Source organism: Equus quagga, chromosome 5 (genome assembly GCF_021613505.1).
Source record: "Equus quagga isolate Etosha38 chromosome 5, UCLA_HA_Equagga_1.0, whole genome shotgun sequence".
Classification (NCBI taxonomy): Eukaryota; Metazoa; Chordata; class Mammalia; order Perissodactyla; family Equidae; genus Equus; species Equus quagga.
In genome coordinates this window covers 87,994,011-88,014,987 of record NC_060271.1, presented here as the reverse complement: position 1 = coordinate 88,014,987, position 20,977 = coordinate 87,994,011, and the positions used below count along the sequence as shown (strand labels likewise).

The 20,977-nt window shown below is 34.7% G+C and overlaps 1 protein-coding gene across 5 annotated transcripts in view; it reads right to left on the bottom strand.

Moving 5' to 3' along the window:
- USP34 (ubiquitin specific peptidase 34) overlaps positions 1-20,977 on the bottom strand; it is a 251,930-nt gene that overhangs the window by 194,115 nt on the left and 36,838 nt on the right. For all 5 annotated transcript variants that reach the window (XM_046661136.1, XM_046661132.1, XM_046661134.1 and 2 more), the window contains exons 2-5: positions 17,542-17,629; positions 11,003-11,423; positions 4,849-4,899; positions 4,538-4,687 (exon numbers count right to left, since the gene is read on the bottom strand). In XM_046661136.1, coding sequence (XP_046517092.1) covers positions 4,538-4,687; positions 4,849-4,899; positions 11,003-11,423; positions 17,542-17,629 — 710 coding nt within the window. The remainder of the gene's footprint in view (positions 1-4,537; positions 4,688-4,848; positions 4,900-11,002; positions 11,424-17,541; positions 17,630-20,977) is intronic.

Genomic DNA, 20,977 nt, shown 5'->3' with positions numbered 1-20,977 from the left:
AGAAAGAGCTACGACTTACTGAGCCCTTAATATTGCCATTCCGACAGATGACAAAAGTGAGGCTTATAAAAATAATGTAATCAAAATCACAGAGTATGTAATAGAGCTACAATTCAAACCCAGGATTACTTCTCTATAAAATGTATGTTCTTTGGGGCCGGCCCAGTGGCATGATGGTTAAGTTCGTTTGCTCTGCTTCAGTGACCCAGGGTTCATGGGTTTGGATCCTGGGCATGGATCTACACACCACTCACCAAGCCATGATGTGGCAGCATCCCACATACAAAATAGAGTAAGACTGGCACAGATGTTAGCTCCGTAACAATCTTCATCAGCAAAAAGAGGAAGATTGGCAAGAGATGTTAGCTCAGGGCCAATCTTCCTCACACACACAAAAAATACATATACATATGTGTACATATATATATTAAAAGATCTATGTTCTTTAATACTACTATAGATGCAAAACATTACAAGAACCAAATTCTATATGCTATTAATCATAGATTATATGTCCTTTTCCTTTTCTTACTAGAAGTTTTGAGCTTCTAAAGTTTGCTTTAGTGTTATCACCCCTCTTGGTGATAACAGAATTCTAGCAGCCCTCCTAAGTACATGTTAAATATCCAGGAATAGGAAAATATATTCCCTATATTGTTCCCCCTATAACTGCAGAAAAGCAGACATCATAAATCTAGTTTTGACAAAATGGTGAAATAAAAACTTCACAGAACTGTCAACCCACTCTGTCTAGTGTGGAGATATATGAAATTATATCTTAACTAGCTTAATTTCTGATATTAAATAGTCCTTGTTATTGTTTTTGTAAAAGCAGTCTTAGAGCACTGAGAGTTCAGAAACTATTATTCTTTGCTCTGATATGTTACTATAACCCCTATAAGTTTGCATGTCTGATTACATCTCTAACTTAATAATTTGTCAATATAATTTCTAAATAATCTGTTTTCTAAAGCATATATTCTTGAGGTTTCCTTATTAAGCCTCATTTGCACTTCCTCTCCATGCATGTTAACAAAATAAATCCCATGACCCTATTGGGTTCTTTACTAAAAGTCCTTAGACTCTGTCAATTTTAAGTTAATAAAAGGTGTTATGTCTGAGATGACTAACTCAAGCAAAGAGCTGAGGGTTGAGGCAGGATACTACAATCAAATATAACTCATCTTAGGTATCAGTGGGGAAACTTCTAGAAGGACGCTGCATTCTATTACTCTAACCTCTGCTAAATATTGGTTAGCTGCTTTTGCTGAAAACCTAAAGGCGAAAACAAAGTAAGGAAACTACATACAGATTTTTGTTGTTTTTTTCCTGTGGCTACAGCCATTATTACTAAGAATAGATCCATATAATAGTGGAGTAATATTTGTGCAAAACTGAGAAATCTGCTAACAGTCAGTGTTAGTTAAGAAATGCTGAGCAGCAAGTTTTTGAAATTGAAATACATGTATGGGCTTGAGAATATTATCAGATTTTTTAAACCTTAATCTGATGAAGTAAGAGTTTTCTTTCTTTGCTGATAATTCAGACCCAGGACAAAGTGAGTTTTCCTGTGCTGCAAGCTCAGGATTGTAGGTTCAGGTTCTAAGAGATAACACTCACCACCTGATAAAGTCACCTTTCCTCATTAAGAGTAAGGAAACCACCCTAGAAAACAAACAGGATGGTCTGGTCCCCAGGAAATAATATAAACATATTCTCTTCTGAATGTATGATTTACTATAATCAATCATGGAAGGGACAGGTACTCAATAAGGTTAGCCCTTACCTCTCTTATCCTAAAAGTGGTTTATAATTCATGAGTTTTTTTTCAAGAAAGGACTGGCCCTAAAATCTAATAATTCTTTTTCTTATTTAAATCTAGGAGAGTTTTTGTTCCTGTGTGACAGCCCATGTAAAATCAGAAGTTCCCAAATAGGGACCTTCAGCCTTGTTGAAGCTGAAATAGCACAACTAAACCAGCTGCCTATTTCTCAAGAAAATAAATGAGATATAGATAAAAAGACCAGGTTCACAATTTACAATGACTCACTAGAGGGAAACTACTATGCTCTAAGATCAGTTTGTATGTGGTTAAAAATTCTGAAACGTAAAGGCTCTCAAGTTTCTCAAAATGTGAAGGGATGTCTGTTTTAATTATTTAACGTGACCACTGTTTATATAAACTTCAGGGAGGGTGGTCAAGAGTCCAAAATCTTGTCAAAGTCACCAAAGTTATCTTGCCAAAGTCATGCCAAAACTCCTTACGCTTTAAATGTCATCAAACCTTTCAGAAAAATTTTAGGCTCTGAAAAAAGTCAAGTACAGACTCTGCAGAAACCTTGATTATAAAAAGGACTGTAACTTAAGCTCTTAATTTGCACCAAAGTATTAACTGTATTAGAATGAAGAGGGACAAATCAAAAAATCTTTCTTCTTATGAGGAAAAGGTGCCAAGTGAGTTACTCAACAGAGTTTTAAAACCTTTAGCTGAAAGGTACATATGTTATACTCTCAGGAAAAAAACCCAAACAACTATATTATTAACTTAAGTAGTATAACGAATTTTAAACTAACTTTGGTTTAATGGTCTCAGTTGACTTACAAGATCAAGTTATGCAAACTGACAACAGCCCATCAATTAGCAGTCGTAAAAAGGCTGAGGAGTAAGAAACAGAATCTAAACCTTTTTCTTTAGTAAAGGATAATTTTAAGACATAGTAATAGATTAAAGCCTTTAATGAGCCTTCCATAATAGACTTTTAACCAAGAATTTGTAAAATAAATTCAAGAAATACATTTTAATTCAAGTAATATTCCTAATTAAGGAAAAGAGTTGATACATTGTTTTGTGAATTCTGGATTTCAAACTCACTTATATGCCTTCTCCAAATTTACCACAGTGAAAAATTAAAACGTCAACACAGGATTTAAGTTCACTCAAAAGTTATTTTATTCTTTCTCCCAAAGAAAGCCAAACTGAATAGAACTTCCTATCAAACAAATAAGGTCAACCAGAATAAGAGAATCGGTGAGTATTTAATAAGAGCTAAAATAAGTAACAGCTACCAGTCACTAAGAGTTTACTATATATCAGATGTTATAATAGCTTAAAATATATCTTAAAACCTCACAACAATCTTCTAAGGTAGATCATCATTTTTATCATTCTCATGCTACGGATTAAAAAAATTGAGGCTCAGGGTCCAGCCCCATGGCCTACTGGTTAAGTTCCACACACTCCACTTTAGCCCAGGTTTGCTTCCCAGGTGTGGATCTACACCAATGGTCAGCAGCCATGCTGTGGCAGCAACCCACATACAAAATAGAGAAAGATTGACACAGATGTTAACTCGGCAAATCTTCTCAGAAAAAAAAAAAAAAATTGAAGCTCACATTCAGGGTTTAAATGCATCTGTTGAATCAAAAGCCTACATTCTGGGGCCAACCCCATGGTTTGGATCCTGGGTGCAGACATGGCACCACTCATCAGGTCATGTTGAGGCGACATCCCGTACAGCACAACCAGAGGCACTCACAACTAGAATATACAACTATGTACCAGGGGGCTTTGGGGAGAAGAAGGAGGGAAAAAAAAGCCTACATTCTTAATCTACATGCTATGCTGCCATTGCATGAAGTATTTTCAACCTGTAAGAAACCAAGGAATTCAGGGACTAAAAATGACCTTGATACAAATCATTTACTTCAAATATGGAAACCTGGAGGTCTAGATGCTAAATTTGAGTAAACCCAGTGCCCTTTCCAATGTACTACTTCACTGCAAAGAGAATATCATTGGAAACAATACAACAAGGTATTTGGTTGAGTCCTTTTGTACCCTATATTTTTTATTTTATATATGTACTTTAAATATGTCACATTAGTTATTATTTAAGGTAATTCAATTAACAAAAGAATTCAAGTTTTGGTAACGTTAGGTTTAAGTTTTGCTACAATTTTTTAAAAGATGATCAGACTAGAAGGTTATTAAAGGCTGAATTTTAACATACAGGTAGTAAAAAGTATTTATCTCTGCTTCCACACTTAACTGTGCTCCACAGTAACTGATATTCATAACATACAAAAGAATTATCTTCTTTACAAAGGCAAAAAGAAATGTCAGGTCTTTATTTGTAATATAGAGCGAAGTCAGGCATACTGTAGTAGTACCCTAGGCTAACCATTACTTAAGTAATCAAAGACTCTAAGAAGCCAGTAATTTCCCAGTACAAAATCCCAGTCCAGCAAAGCTGAAATCAACATAAGACTTTTCTGCCTATCTTATATTTTAGACAAAAGAGGTAAATGGCTAAAATTACCTATTTAACTTGAACTCATTAATGTATAAGAATTCCAATTTTACCAAAATAAAGACTTTAAAAAGGTTTCTGTACTCAATTTTTTCAAAATATAATCCAGAAAAAAAATATTATACATGCAAATCACTCAAAACTTGCCTTTTCTGGACATAAAATTCATGTTATTCAAGTATTAGACATTGTTCCTAAGATTAAAACCAATTCCAGACAATACTTACATTAGATACAACTGTAATAAATGCATGTGCTATAAGAAATGGCAAAGTTTCAGGAGTTCCATATTCAAAGCAATCCTTCATGAGAGAAAGGCCATTTTTCCCACAAAACAAACATACATAACGAAGCAAATGCAATGGTACTTCTACATCCTGAGGAAAAAAAGAAAATTATTTTAAAACTTACCAGGAATAATTTTCATTTTATTACCAATACTGGAAAGATACTGATCAGACATAAAAATAAACTCAAAAGACAGATGAACAAAAAAACAAAATTTTCCACAATCCTTAGAATGATAAAAAACACTTACATTCATATCACAGAACGCCCCTAATATGTTGCTTTCTTGGGTTGATATATCCTGATTTAAAAAAAAATAAATATAATTAGATCACACTATTAAATAATAATCTTTTAAAAATATAATTTTCTATACCTGATTTCTATAATCTGATTTTATAAAACAGATTTTGCAATTGCTTCTCGTCATGAATGGTGGTATATATTCCTAACTGAAGTTAGTAAGATTCAGTTCTAAAGTACACTTTAACTCTTCTCCAAAAAAATCTTTCTATACTATGTACTACACATTATTTTGCCTTCTTAAACAAAAACTTTTCCTTAAAGAATTGGAGCAATTCATATAAAAATACACCATAACTTAGTTAAGTGGTTTTCAAACTGTGCTCTGGAATTCCCTAGATGCATACTCAAAAGGTTCACAATGTGTTTTCCAACATAAGATTTAAACTACCTGAAGCACACTCATCCATCGTTGGTGAGAGTAGAAGCTGGAATGACCTTGTAGGAGGGCAATGTGGCAATATCTGACACAGCAATTCATCTTCCGGTTATTTATTCTAAACAGCTAATAGAAGAAGTGCTGGAAAATGTATGTACAATCATGCTCACTGAAATTCTAACGTATCAAAATTAGAAATAACTTAAATATCCATCAATAGAATGGCTAAATAAATGGTGGCATAACCATCCAACATCTTATGGAGCCTTCACAAATAATAACATGAAATGGCATGAGGGATTTTTTGTGGGATGATGGAAAGGTTCTATAATTGGAGTGTGGTAATGGTTGCACAACTCTGTAAATTTACTAAAAAAAAATTATACACTTTAACCATTGATTTTTATTGTATGTAAGTTATATCTTCAAAAGGTTGCTAAAAAAAATAATAAGGTGGATCCATATGTATAGGGATAGAAAGATAATATCTTGTATTTCCATTTAAAAAAGAATTTATGAATATGATCTGATTTTCATAATTTTTTAAATTCCTGGAAATATATGAACTAATTTTGTCACAACAGCTTTTTTGAGCAGAAAATAAAGAGGAGAGATTCAAGGCTTTTTTAAGTCTATATTTTGTATAATCTGTATTTTTTAGTCACACAGAAAATGTTACTTTTATAATCAGAAAGCTAGATACATTCATCTGAAAAAAGTTAGCTTCCAAAGGAACCCATTCATTCATTGCTGTTAACCTATTTCACATATTTAAATCTCACTGCTGAAATCAAGTTTGAAAACAACTAATTGAGAGCATCACATGAAACTCTCAGAACAGGGGCTGGCCCCGTGGCTGAGTGGTTAAGTTCACGCGCTCTGCCTCAGCAGCCCAGGGTTTCGCAGTTTCAGATCCTGGGCACAGACATAGCACTGCTCATCAAGCCATGCTGAGGCGGCATCCCACATGCCACAACTAGAAGGACCTACAACTAAAAATACACAACTATGTACCAGGGGGCTTTGGGAAGAAGGAAAAATAAAATCTTTAAAAGAAAAAAACCCCAAAAAACTCTCAAAACATTTCAAAATAATCAAAAACTGTCCTAAGAGAGGTCAAAACACTTGTCAAATTAAGTATACTAAACCTCATAAATCTATTCTTGAGCCTCTACTATCAGGGCCACAGTTAAAGCTTTAAGTTATTCTCAACAAACCTTTTGTCTACATTCCAGAATATAAGAACTCCTGTGGTATTATTAAATACAGATTCACCGACCATGTGGACCATGCTGGAATATTAGATTGGAGTCAAGATTTCTGGTGCCTTACATGGACACAAGCTGGAAAATCTCCTAAGAGAATTCTATTCTGATGTGCAAAATGCTACTCATGGACTTTGTTACATCTATTCCGGTTACTCGGAACTGTTTTAATATTTCATACTTCTACTCTGCATACATGAAGACATTATCCTAAGGTGTTATCATAATCTCATTTTAAATGGTATATAAAGAGTTAACATAGATCTACAGGTACCACCACCACAAAGTCTCCCTAAAAGCTGATTCAACATCATTTTTCTTTCAAAAGTTCTAATTTTAGATAGTCCCTGAAAGGGCCTTAAGAAACCTATCAGGGATATGTAAAGTTTTTTTTTTTTCCCCATAACCTCACATTTACTAAATAAGATAAAGCCACTAGATTTCTAGAAGTAAACAAAGGAATTTTTCTATTACTTTAAAGGAGAAAAGAGAAAAAAATTGAGCAACCAGAAAGTTATTCTATATCTAAGCAAATGATGCTTCACGATCAAACCATGAAGAATTGAAGGCCAGTGGATTAAGAATAAAATTTTTACTTAAAAAGCCATTGGTGTTGGAATTAGATAGGAGTAATGGTGGTACAACTCTGGGAATACACTAAAACTTACTAAATTACACGCTTTAAAAGGGTGAAGTAAAAATATTTAACTTAATTTAAAAAAGGGTGAGCAGGGGGGCCAGCCCTGTGGCCTGGTGGTTAAGTTCAGTGCACTCTGCTTTGCAGGCCTGGGTTTGGTTCCCAGGTGCAAACCTACACCACATATCAGTGGCCATGCTATGGCAGCAAGCCACCCACAAAATAGAGGAAGGAAGGCATAGATGTTAGCTCAGAGCAAATTTTCCTCAAACAAAAAGAGGAAGATTAGCAACAGATGTTAGCTCAGGGCAAATCTTCCTCAGCAAAAAAAAAAAAAAAGGGGGGGGTGATTTAAAAAGTCAGTAGAAAATGCAAGAGAATACCAGCCTAGATTCAGAAATTTGGAAAATAAAATAACATAATGTATATATTTAATCTGCCTGATCATGTTATACATACATTTAACAGAAGCACAGTGGTTTCTCTCCTTTCTATAATTTTTATACCTATTTTCATTCTACTTAGACTAAAACTTGTAACACTAGGGCAATACTTCATTTCATAAAATTATATATAGTTATTCAGGATTAAGGAAAGAATGCAGGGGCTGGCCCCAAGGCCGAGTGGTTAAGTTCGTGTGCTCCGCTTCCACGGCCCAGGGTTTCACCGGTTTGGACCCTGGGCACAGACATGGCACCGCTCATCAAGCCATGCTGAGGCAGCATCCCACATGCCACAGCTAGAAGGACTCACAACTAAAAATATACAACTATGTACCAGGGGGCTTTGGGGAGAAAAAGGAAAAATAAAATCTTTAAAAAAAAAAGAAAAGAAAAGAATGCAACTGGCCACCCTGCCAAAATTGTAACATTAATTAATATTACATAGTTCCAATGACTACATCTTTAAAAACATTAAAAACAAATATCAACTTCAATAGAAGAGAAAGGAAGGATGGGGGAGGGGGGAAGAAGAAGGGATTCCAAGTTCCAATCTTATTCACTATTGGCAATGGAGACAATAGTTACAGTGATTAGTCCGAAATGACTGAGAAGCAGTTTAGTAGAATAAGACCCGAATTCTAGAGCTCTCTCAGTAATATGCTTTGTAAACCTGATCAAAACTAACCTCTGCAAGCCAGTTCCCTCTTATATAAAATAAGGATGTTGACTAGGTTTCTAAAGTCACAGCTATCGAAATACTAACATGTGAGTATTGAATCTTCTCCTTCTAAAGAGGGTTGGCCAATCTGTGCCTTTTAAAAAGAAATAAAAATAAAAATCAAGGCTTTATCAGGAAGGGATAGCACAGCAGTATGAAGGAAAGACTGGATGGCCTATCTCCTTATAAAAAGGTGGGATTAAAAATCTTTATGGTAAACTCTATTGCATTGCATAGTAAATACTGGTTTTCTTAAGATATCTGTGTTTATGTGTATACAGACACACACAAATACATACTATAATTTTATAATATATATGTATGCCACCAAGGTTTTCATCTGAGACCCTTTGAAACAGCTAACCCTTAACATATTTAATTACATGACCAGTAGGATAGATACCTAGAAATTTTAGAGTATTTGTAACAGATCATTACTAAGATACTAGAAACTTGGGAAATAACTATTATGAATAGAATATTAAAGAAGTACATGTAAATTCTGTCTAAGGAGATTCCTCCTTTACTATATACATCTAATGGTGTTTTTTTAATTAGAATTTTACCTCAAAGACCTCATGAAACCATTGCTTTTAACCAAGGAGTCACATGGAATGATCCTCAAGAATAGTAATAACGAGGCACTTTATTCCAAAAGGGGAAGTAGAGGGGAGTGTGACTATATCCATATTTGGAGATTATCGTTTTTGAAAGTCATTTAAAAAAAAAGATAAGCAAATTGATTTTAGGAACAAAATAGCAGACATAGTATTGCTATAGTTCTGTTAAGAGATTTTTAACTGGAGAAAAATTTATTTCTCAGAAATGTTGCATGAATTTCACATATCTAGGTCCTGAACCAAACCATTTTTAGCATCCTTCAATTATCAATTTAAGGCATTAAAACACTCTTCACATGGGTTCTTTTTTTTTTAAGATTTTATTTTTCCTTTTTTCCCCCAAAGCCTCCCGGTACATAGTTGTGTATTTTTAGTTGTGGGTCCTTCTAGTTGTGGCATGTGGGATGTCGCCTCAGCATGGCCTGATGAGCAGTGCCGTGTCCGAGCTCAGGATTCGAACTGGCAAAACCCTGGGCCGCAGAAGCGGAGCCCACAAACTTAACCACTCGGCGATGGGACTGGCTCCTCATATGGTGTTCTTAACATTAAATTTTGCAGGTTTGCACGAAATGGATCCCTTTTGTTGAAAAAAAGGATTCTGAGATGACATTTTTCAGAATGTTTAATAAATATCTTACGTGATGTAACGGATTTCATCAAAAGGTTTCTATATGGGAAGATAACGGACTAAGAATTCTAGAAGACAGAGCACAATCTGATTGATTTAAAATATTCTTATGGGGAATTCTAATAGGGAAAATATCCACCGCCTGGGCTACGTTTTTAAATAGTCTCAATTCAATGTGAAAATATTTTCTCTAAAGGACTACTTTTTTTTAGTTAAAGAAAGAAGTCCAGAGAAATCAGAATGAAGGTCATAAAACAAATAAGCTGGAGAAAATAGACAGACTTTAAGAAAAAAGCATACTGGTAGATTTGTTAATGGTCACAACTCTTCCCATCCCAGGACACATAAGAAATAGAACGTACTTTAAAGTTTAAAATGAAACTTTACCTCTCCTCCCATCCAGAGACAGAGTTTACTTCACACCCCTTTAAATCTGGGCTGCCCCTGTGAGATACTTCAACCAATAGAATGTGGCAGAATTGATACTGTGCGGTTTCAGAGGCTGGACCTTTAGAGGCCTTAGCGCTTCTACTTTTGCCTTCCTGGATCAACAATAAGACTATCATGTAAGGTAGCCAGTGTACCCTAGTGGAGAATGAGAGGCCATGTGGAGAAAATCCAAGGAGCCCTAGACAACAGCCAGCACCAACTGTAAGACATGTGAGTGAAACCAACTTGGACCTTCAAACCCATCTGACTCTCAGAGTAAATGCAACCACATAAGTGAGGACACACAAAACCAGCAAAAAAATTGTCCATCCAACCACAGAATCATGAGAAATAATAAATCACTGTGGTTTTAAGACACTAACAGAATAAATTACCACATAACTATCTCAATTCCCACTATGTGTAGAAAGAAACGCCATTGTCTAAGTGAACCTAAGGTGGGTTACTAAACTTGAAAAGGCTTGTAAAACTATCACTAATGAAACGAGTCAAGCATCTTGACTTACAAAAGAAAATACTATTATTTAAAACTAGTGGTTATAGATAATTTGTTAAGCTTTTCTTTCTTGACAAAGAGAATTCCAAATTCTGTTACCTATCTTTCTAAGAATGAAACTCAAAATTCTATGTGCTGCTTTTTCCTCAATCACTACTTTTTGAAAGAGTCACAATAAGTAGAGCACTGATCTACATCAGTAAACTGTTTAGATCACTGACAAACAGTTCAATTTTTATAAATTCAATTTATAAATCTTCCCTTAACAGTACTCTGCTGAGCAACTGTTCAACACAAGTTGATACCGAAATGGTCTGGAAAAAAACTGGAACAGTTTTTTATAACAATGGTGATTTTTATAAAATTTTCGATTAACACTGTCTTCATATTTATTCAAAAGTGAGAAATTGTGAACATAACTATGAGTTGGTATTACTTAAAATTCACAATCCTATTTTTACATACCTCTATAGTGGGATGAGTATTATGCTTGTAAGCAGTATATAAGGGAAATTGAATTTGAAAAATTTTTGCCACACATAGTAAAAGTTTTTCCTTCTCATCCGTACTCCATAAACTAAAAGGATCAGAACTCTTTGAAGATTCTTCCTCAGTCCGATTACAAATTCTTGTAGAGTTTGATTTTTTTTCTATTGATTTTTGTCTTTCTGTACTTCCTTCATTACACTGTCTTTCTATATTCAGTGGTTCTTCCACTTGATTATTCTCATCTTGCCACGTGGAATCTATGTTAACAGTAGTACAATGTTTACAAAGCTGGTCCCGGAGCACTTGAACTTGGGCAATCACTAAGTTAATAAGTGCACACACTACTTGGTTAAAAATCTCCAAATGCTTATATTCCTTGAAGCAGCACAGACATTGCCTATAAGAGAAAAAAATCAATGCATTATGCTTCCTAAAGAGGCAAAAATTATCTTTCCAATAAGTAATATAAAAAACAAGCAAATACTAAAATACTTTTATTTCCAGTTTTTATTTCCCCTTCCTGATGGGGTGGCACCATAATAACTTATAAAGATAGCAACACACCAAAAACTGGTACTTTAGCTAATAAAAAGTGACCATATTAGGTTGATAGCTATCATCCTCCGTTTTTGGTATGTATTTATCTGTCCTTCTACACAAAGTACTATTTAACAACTGGAATTGTGGCATATATCTTCGCCCCAATTCTGTAAGTACTCAGTACTTAATGTATGTTTAAATAAACATCAGGAAACAGGCTATAATAAAATAGCTTATTAGTAAAGCTAACTGGTTATTTTACATAAGGGGTTTTGCTGTCAAACCAATAAAAAAGCTACATTTTAAAATTAGTAATTAGTTTGAAGGCTACTTGGGAGGGGCGTTCCTATCCTTTTGGCAGATCAAAAGCTTTTAGGAATACCACATACACACAAGCACACAGTTCAGCTCCAGTAAAAATAAAAGTAAATGAAAGCACTAAGAGTCAATAATAATTATACACAAATCTGGTTCTCTTAGACATGTTCAGTTAGTAGCATAATGCCTGGCATGGATAATCAAAAGGGTCTGGTGAATCAATAAGTAAATGATACACAATTATCAGGTTATAATAATAATTGTATCCAATGATGGATGATAATTAAGCAACTATTACTTACAATTTGCACCTAGTTATATTACCAAAACATCTATATTATAGTCCAAATAGATCACCAATTCCCTGTATGACCAAGAAAAAATAATTTCATTTCTCCAGATGTGACAGATTTGAAGTATAGCCACAAATTCTTTAATACTCTTTCCTTTAGAAGGTGAAACCCAATTTTCCTCCCCTTCAATGTAGACCAGACTTAATGACGGGCGTCTAGTGAATGGAATGCGGCAGCAATGACAGTGTGTGATATCTGAGACTCAGTCATAAACGACATTGCCCCTTCTGTTTTGCTCTCTTTTGGATCAGTCACTCTGGAGGAAGCCAGCTATCACGTAGTAAGATACTCAAGGACCCCTTGGAGAGGTCCACAGGAGAAAAACCGAGGCCTCCCACTAACAACAAGCATCAACCTGTCAACCACGTAAGTGAGCCAACTTGGAAGCAGATCTTCCAGCCCCACATAAGGCTTTCGATGACCATAACCTGGCCTACATCTTGACTACCACCTTATGAGAAATTCAAGCCAGAACCAACCAGCTAAATCACACTCAAATTCCTACCCACAGAAACTCTGAGGATAATAAATGTTTATCGTTGTTTTAAGACACTACTTTTGGAGTAATTTGTTACACAGAAATAGATAAATGATACATCAGGCCTATTTTCTCGGTGGAAAAATTAAAGGGATTTTCTCACTAAGGCCTCCTCCAGTTCTAAAATTCTACACTATCACAACTTCTACAAGAAGAAAAATAAATACATAAAGTTTTTCTTATGAATAGCTTTTTCCTCTAGGTTTAGGAAAAACCAAATTCAAAGTGAAGGATCATACATTTGAATATCTTTCTTCGGTGAAAACAGAAACTGAGTTCCAAAAAAACCCACCCTGAAGTCAGATTTAGATTAGGAAAGCCTAAGAGCCAGTCAAATTTACTCTAAAAAAAATCAGTGTCAGGAAATGGGCATTAAATTGCTTGATAACTGACTAGAAAACTAAGTTATATGATAACGTGAACAAAGTAACAGAGAAACTGGATCTAGGTCCTTACAGACCCAAAATATACAACTTCAAGGAGAGCTGAGAGTCTAAGTGAAAATACACACGCACACACATATCTTTAAAATACTTATACATTACACAAATTACACATTTTATTATATTACACTCAATTCTGAGAAGTCTAGGTATTTGAATTCTCAATATATATCCATACCCACAACGCAAGGGAGAAAAAGTTTTTTAAATAAAAACATCACTTTCAGTTAAGCCCAGCTTGATTTTACACATAAATTTATTTCTTCTCTGTACTAAACTCTACTACAAATATACTAAAGGAAAAAAAAGACATAACTCCATAAGGAAAGAGATAATACAAAAAAAGATGACAAATAGCAACAAATTTTGGATGACACAAAAGAGAGGTATAGGAGGTGACTTAGAATGGAAGAAATAAACTTGCAAGGGGCTACAGAAAGATATATCAGCAAAAAGAAAGATCCACCCCACAGAACACTGGAAAGGATCAGGACTAAAGAACATCAGATACCTCTGAAGGCAGAGATGAAGCATGGGGCAGAAAATAGGACTCAATGAAGGGTACAGTTACAACCTGCAGGTTCCCATCCTAGACAACCAGGACACTATTCCTACTTGACCCAGGGAAACAAGAACTTTTTCCTGTACATAAAGTGAACTAGATAAACTCAGGAATACCAGATACTGAAGAAGACAGGGATGACACAAAAATCTGAAAGCAGGAGAATTAAATGAAATTATGACTGAATGGTGAACCTCCCCAAGTACCCCTCCCTGCCCAACACCAGACTAAAAAATCTCAAGGTCAAAGACTGAAAGATACTTCTCTTAGAGAATGTGAACAATCTACGAAAAAAGCCCATTTATTCCTAGTAACAAAGCCAGCTCATCATTTTACCATCACACAGTATAGACCAACACCTGAGATGCCCCATTCACACAGAACTTACAAGCCATTTTTCAGTGCCCCTTTCTTAACCATGAAGGATCCTTTCACTATCTGAGCACACGAAAGGACTGTTAATCCACTGTATCCAACCTGAGCAAAAGTTGTTTTAACTATGAGCTAATTTCTGAAAGGCATTACTTTAGATAGTGGTCAATATCAATATCCCACTGGTCAAATTTCTTGATATCAAAATAAAAGGCAGAGCCTTAAAGAGTGGAGAACATCCATTAACCTACTTAAATGCAAAAGCTTCTAAAACTGTTCTAAAAAATGAAGTTTATAAAAACAATGAAAAATAAAAGCAATAGCCTCAAACGTTTATTAAGTACAAATGACAGGTACGAAAGGTACAATTTTTAGACTGAAAATACAAAGGTCAGAGAGAACCTCAATCCTAGCTGACACTCAGAATTCTTTTAGGGGAGAAATCTTGAAATAAAGTTAAAAAGTAGATAGGTAGGAAACAATGATCAGTCTTGAACACCTGTTAAGATATGTGGAATTTACAAAATATAAACTTAAGCCTGTTTTGTAATAAGCTTTAAAGAAGTCAAAAAACACTAGCAACACTTCCAACACGAAGGATTTTGCCTCATGGTATCAATGCTTTTGTCACACAATATTCCTTTCAGACCTTTATATGCTATCTTCCTAATTTATATTCAACTTATTCTCCTAATTGTCTCTTTCAATTCTCTGAATTAGTTTTCCTCCCATTCCATTCCTAAGTACAAAACTAATAAAATAAAATAATGATAATCTGTTAAATCAACAAACGTAACCAACTTTCCAGATCTTACAGACAAAACAAAGGAGTGGCAGTTATCTGACTGGTATACAGCAATTAAAAATGATGACATAATATTTGATGACATGGAGAGACTGATCAGAGTTGACTACACATGAAAAATCAGATTATAAAACATACATGTAATAAAATCACATTTTTGTGAAATTTTAAACTGTACCAAGGCCATACAAAAACTTACCAGTTACTGTGCATGGTGGCATGCTTTTATTTTTTTACTCTGATTCTCTGTATTGTCTCAAAGATTTTACAATGAGTGTATCACTTAAATAGGAGAAAAATAATATAAAATATTCAAACCTTTGTTAATGCTTATAAATATTAAATTCTTGACAACACACTATTTTTTAAATGAATATTCTCCTCTACCTTATTTTAGTCAATACACTAGAAAAACATATTGATGACCAGTGACAATCTTATGAAAGCTATTAACACTTTTCTCCCATAAAACCTATTAAGGAAAATTTTGTATGAAATGTCATGGGTTTATTAGCATGCTAGGGTACATTTATGGACTTCCACGGTCATGGGCCCCCAAGTTAAGAATCTCTTTTGTAGATGAACTGTACTTTTTTAGTAGTTATTTATTGCCTACAAGAACCACAATCTTAATTTAGGCAACAATATTTTTTTGATGCCCAAAAAAGAAACGGGTGAGTGGGGGCCAAGGGAATAGGCAAAAATTTTTACTACAAAGCACTGTGATCCAACTGGATATTTTACTGTCACTTCTTCTCTATCAGCATGAACCATTAAGAGCGTAACATTCTACTTTTTATTACTTTCTACTACTAGCTAAAAACCGTTCACACTTATCAACATGTGAATAAAATTACAAACTGGTTTCCAGTTCAGCTTTTCATGCTTTCACCCTTCAATATATATTTCATTTTATAAAATAAATTTTAACAATTTTAATTAAAATAAGTGGTTAAGTTCTTTTGTCAGATATCGTGCTAAGCACTTTATTTATTCAAAACCTCAAGAGCTTACAAAAGTTAACTAATTTGTCATAACCATCCAATACACAAGTGATGAAGCAGGACCAGAAGCCACATCTATCTGGCTCCAAGGCTACACTCTTAACCACTACCCTCTGGAGTAACATGAGATAAAGGCAGAATGTCTTTATACATTGGGGGGAAACATCCTTTGATACTCCAATGAAACACAAATTATTGCCTAAAACTGTATATATCAAAATTTCCTTTATAATTTCATTCCCATCCACAGACTCCAGGTTAAAAATTCCTGAATATATACCTAGGATAAAAGTGAACTAGGAATGGGAAAATATAACTCCCACCCAGCTTCACCAAAAACTAGTGGCGAGACATTAGGAAAATGATATTATTTCTCTGGATTTCATTTTATTTAGTGGTACAACCATAAACCCTGAAATTAGAAGCACAGTTTTATTCTAGTATAACATGTTGTCACCTAGCTGTAGATACAATAAATCCAGAATTATGACTCAAATGCAACATTTCTCAGCAAATCCTTTAGACTATTACTGTTAATTTTAAATCATTAACTTATTAGTATTATGAAATATCCAATTGTGTATTCCACCCATAGTGAAAGCCACAGCAACCACTGCTAAACTTAGCCAAAAAGAATTCAGCTGGCTGACACTCAGAAAAGAGATGCCAATAATGATGGCACATAAGTTTTAAATAACCGAAATCTGTAAATTTTTTTGGAACAAATATATGTACCAATTTTATTGACAGAGAGAAGGAAAAAATATAAGACAAAAGGACATTACTGTAGGCCAAATGCTATTTGAAATCAAAACTATTCTGATAAACTCCATGATCAACTAGACTGTGTGCCTTAAGACATTCATTTATGTCATCACCACATTTAACGTGTTCATTAATCATCTCATCCAATGCTTCAAACATTCTTTACCCATAAAAATTTTATAAGGACAAAGAAGTTTAAACAGGATAGGCACACAAGCAAAAAGAATTTCTAGCCGTGACTAGCTAAAATCACATTGAGGAACAGGAATTTGCAAAACCCTTACAAACTTTGGTTATATTAATGATTGTGTTCCCTAAAGTCTTATTCTCTACAGTCTCAATATATGTATTATTTAAAAATTGGTCTAATATACATAATATTATTATTAAATAATATGTATATTATACATAATATACATAATACTATGGAAAAGGAACAAATAGCAAACGGCTTCCAGAAAGGTCAGTGTCCTCTACCACAATACTGATTTTTTTTCAAGGATTAAGCTTGTTACAGGTCTCTAGCTATGACATAATGAGTCTTTAAACTCTAAAATAATTGCTTTTAGAATTTCAATCACGCCTATATTTCTAAGTAATTAAGGAGGAGTTAAAGAAATAGATTTTTATTTTAATGTTTTAAAAACAAAAGCATGAATAGCCCCATAAATAAGGAGAAGAAAAGATTTAATAAATATTGATAAACTATCATTTAAAGGAATAAAACTCAACATCCTAAAGGGAAAATTTGATGACAATGCCAATTTAAAATACAACTCACAAAGTTAGTCTTCAAAATACTTAAAGATGCATACCTCTGTGTCCAGGAATTGATATAAGCAAATATTTTGAGAGTATGTTCCTTTCTGAGCTGCAGTCCATCACCACCTTCTATATCCGATACTGAAATAAAGTAGAAAAAATAATGTTTAAAACTACAAATAAATAATACTAAACGAATACTAAAGCCAATACTTAAAAAAAAAAAGGCCTAGATTTGCAAATGCAAATACTTCAGATAATTTGTTTTTTGCTTTCACCAAAGAAAACAAACCTTTATTTATTTAATTAATGACTAATTTGAGCTTAAGAAGAGATTTTTAACAGATATAATTTTGGGCAGGAAGGGAAGAAGACACTTTGCCAGTTATTCTGGCTGTCTCTCAACTTCAAATCCACCCTTCTGTTCTATGCTTTGTGATGCTGGGGCTGGAACTCTGCAAGGTGCATTGTTCATTTCTAGCTAGCTTCCTGTTAAGATCTTCCTCCAGTCCCTACATGGCACTAGGAGACTAGACGAAAGGGGGACTCCAAGGACTTGTTCGCTTGCTCTATCTGAAAGTTATCACTCAGCAGCAGCATTGATTCCAGGCTCCAGATTCCAAGAAGCAATCTCATGAGAGCCCTTCTCAGAAGTACTAGCAGTAGCTAGGCAATATCCCCCCCTTGAAGTCCCAGCTTTCTTCACATGGCCCACTTCTAAGTGATTAGATTCTGACAATCCTCTTTCCTTTGTTTCCCCAGCCTTAGGGGAAATTGGTCCAGCTTTCTGCAGTTGTCGTCATCATCATCATCTCTGGGTGTACTCAGGGTTCCGTCTTTGCTCTTTAAACCTCCAACATCTGTCTAATTACTTCTCTTTATTAAATTCCCTCTTCAATTCCTTGACCGGACCCTGACTGACATAACTAGCATTTCATATACACTACGTACTACTATGACAGGAATCTAAAGTTAAATCCAGAATAGAAACTGTATAAAGAAATACAATTTAGCTAATGGTCCAAATAAGTCTTCTAATGTAAAATGTTTGATTGTACATGACAAGGGGTCAGCAAATGTCTCTAGGAAGAGCCAGAAAGTGAATATTTTAGGATTTGCAGGCCATACAGTCTCTTTTCACAACTACTCAGCTCTGCCTTTATATCTTGAAAGCAGCCACAGACAATATATAAACACATGAGCCTGGCCAAGTTACAAAAACAAGCAACTGGCCAGATTTTGCACAATGGGCCATAGTTTGCCAACTCCATGACAGACAAAGTCCAACAGGATAACATAAGCCACAGCATTTAAATCTTCACTGTGTCTAGAAGTTATCATACATACATTCATTAAATAGTTATTGAACACCCTATATGCTAAGTAGTAGACATACAATGGTGTATGAAATAGGGACAGCCCCCACCACGTGGAACTTAAATCTAATGATGAAGTGAAAGGACGAAAAGAGGTAAATGAATAAATAATAAAACTCATACATATTGTGATAAATGCCAAGAAGAAACCAAGTACGGTATTGTGTAGCAAATATTGACACTCATCTTAGAATGGACAGTCAGGAAGATTCTCTAAGGAGGTGATTTTTAAGCAAAGACTAGAATGCTAAGAATTCAGACATGAAAAGAGAAAAAGAGATTAAAGCATTCTAGGTAAAGAAGCTGACATTTAAAGACAATCAGCAGGATAACATGAAGACAGATCTAAGGATGATCACTATGCAGAGACCCCAAAAACACTAACTCAGTTAGGAAGAAGAAAATAAAGGGGCTCTAGGTAAGGTGGTTCAGAGATAGGGAGACTAAACATACAGTTTACATTTAATTTAAATGAAAAGAGTTTTACTCTTTTAAAGGTTTTAAATGTCTCAAGCTTGCAGAGGAATTAGAATAGATGAAGAGAAACAACACACACGTGTACAAACTGGCAGCTACTAATCATAGGAATGAAAGAAACCGTACAAGGCAAGAAAGAGAGTATACTACCTAGCTCAGCAGTCAACATTATTTACATAGTCCTAAAAACACAAATACACAATACTGATTCAAAAACAACTGAAGAGGCAGGGCAAAGGTAAAAACACTAATCGTCTTCTCCCATAGAAGTCAAGAGTAGAAAATATGTATCAAGAAATAACAATATAATCTTATTTAGACATAGGAAGGTAAAAGCTGAGGGAGAAAAAGATCACATAAAATGGCAAGTGATTACCTCTAGGAGAGAAAAAGTGGGGCTGCGGCAAGAGACTGCTCTTTTTTGTTATAAGCCTTGCAAAACTATTTGACTATTTTTTTTTAAACAAGGCATACACATTATTTACTAAAAATTAAAACAAAAAAGGATTAGAGCTCATTATCCATAAGTTATTTCTTATGAACAACATTCATACTCTATTTCGGGACTAAAGTTTAACTATCAATGATTTGTATCCCTTATTCCTGGGTAGTTTGCAAAACTAGACTGTAAGTCAAAATTTTAACTGGAGGAAGGGGACATTTTTTTAAAAAATAAACACTACTTTTAGTAGAGTGATAGAGGAGGAACCCAAACTAAGATAAATGAAATGAAGAGTACTGTTGATTCAAATGTAAATGGATAATTAGGTTAATAAACTGAATCTTTAACAAAATGTCTAATATTCAAATTCAAAATAATTAGTGAAACAGGTGCAAAAGGATACATACAGTATCATATCATAAAAAAACTGTGTTATTATGACTCATATACAATTATCAGACAAATATGTACACTGTAATAACATACAGCCAAATCAAAAGAATGGTTACATCTCAGGAAGAGGATAAAGATATATGAGAGAGGAAGTGCTTTTATCTGCAACAGGCAATTTTTCTTATTTTAAAAAAACAAAAGGTGCAGGCCCCATGGCCGACAGGTTAAAGTTCTGCATACTCTGCTTCAGCGGCCTGGGTTCACAGGCTCAGATCCCCAGTGCAGACCTAGTCCACTCATCCGCCACGCTGTGGAGACATCCCACATGCAAAGCAGAGGAAGACTGGCACGGGTGTTAGCTCAGGGCTAATCGTCCTCAAGCCAAAAAGAGAGGAGGACTGGCAACGGATGTTAGCTCAGGGCCAATCTTCCTCACCAAAACAACAACAAAACCCACAAAAACAACTACATTGTGAGAGAAAATGATACCTGACTTAATAAAGTCATAGCAAGCTGAAAAATCAGGCTGATAGTAGGGAATAGAAGCAGGTTAATTGTGTTCCATGAATCTCAGACAGGCTCAGGAACTGGAAACAATGAATACCTCTGAAAGCAGAACACAAGTGGGGCTAAAAAAAAAGTCTTATTAAGAAGCAATTAGACATACCCCCCTCCAGGACCCTCCCCCCACCTCCCACCCATACACATTCTCTCCAAAACACTGTTTCCTCTCTGGAAATGTTGAACCAGAGATCTGGTTTTCGGAAAGCCACACAACTGAAAGACAGGAGTATCTTATTG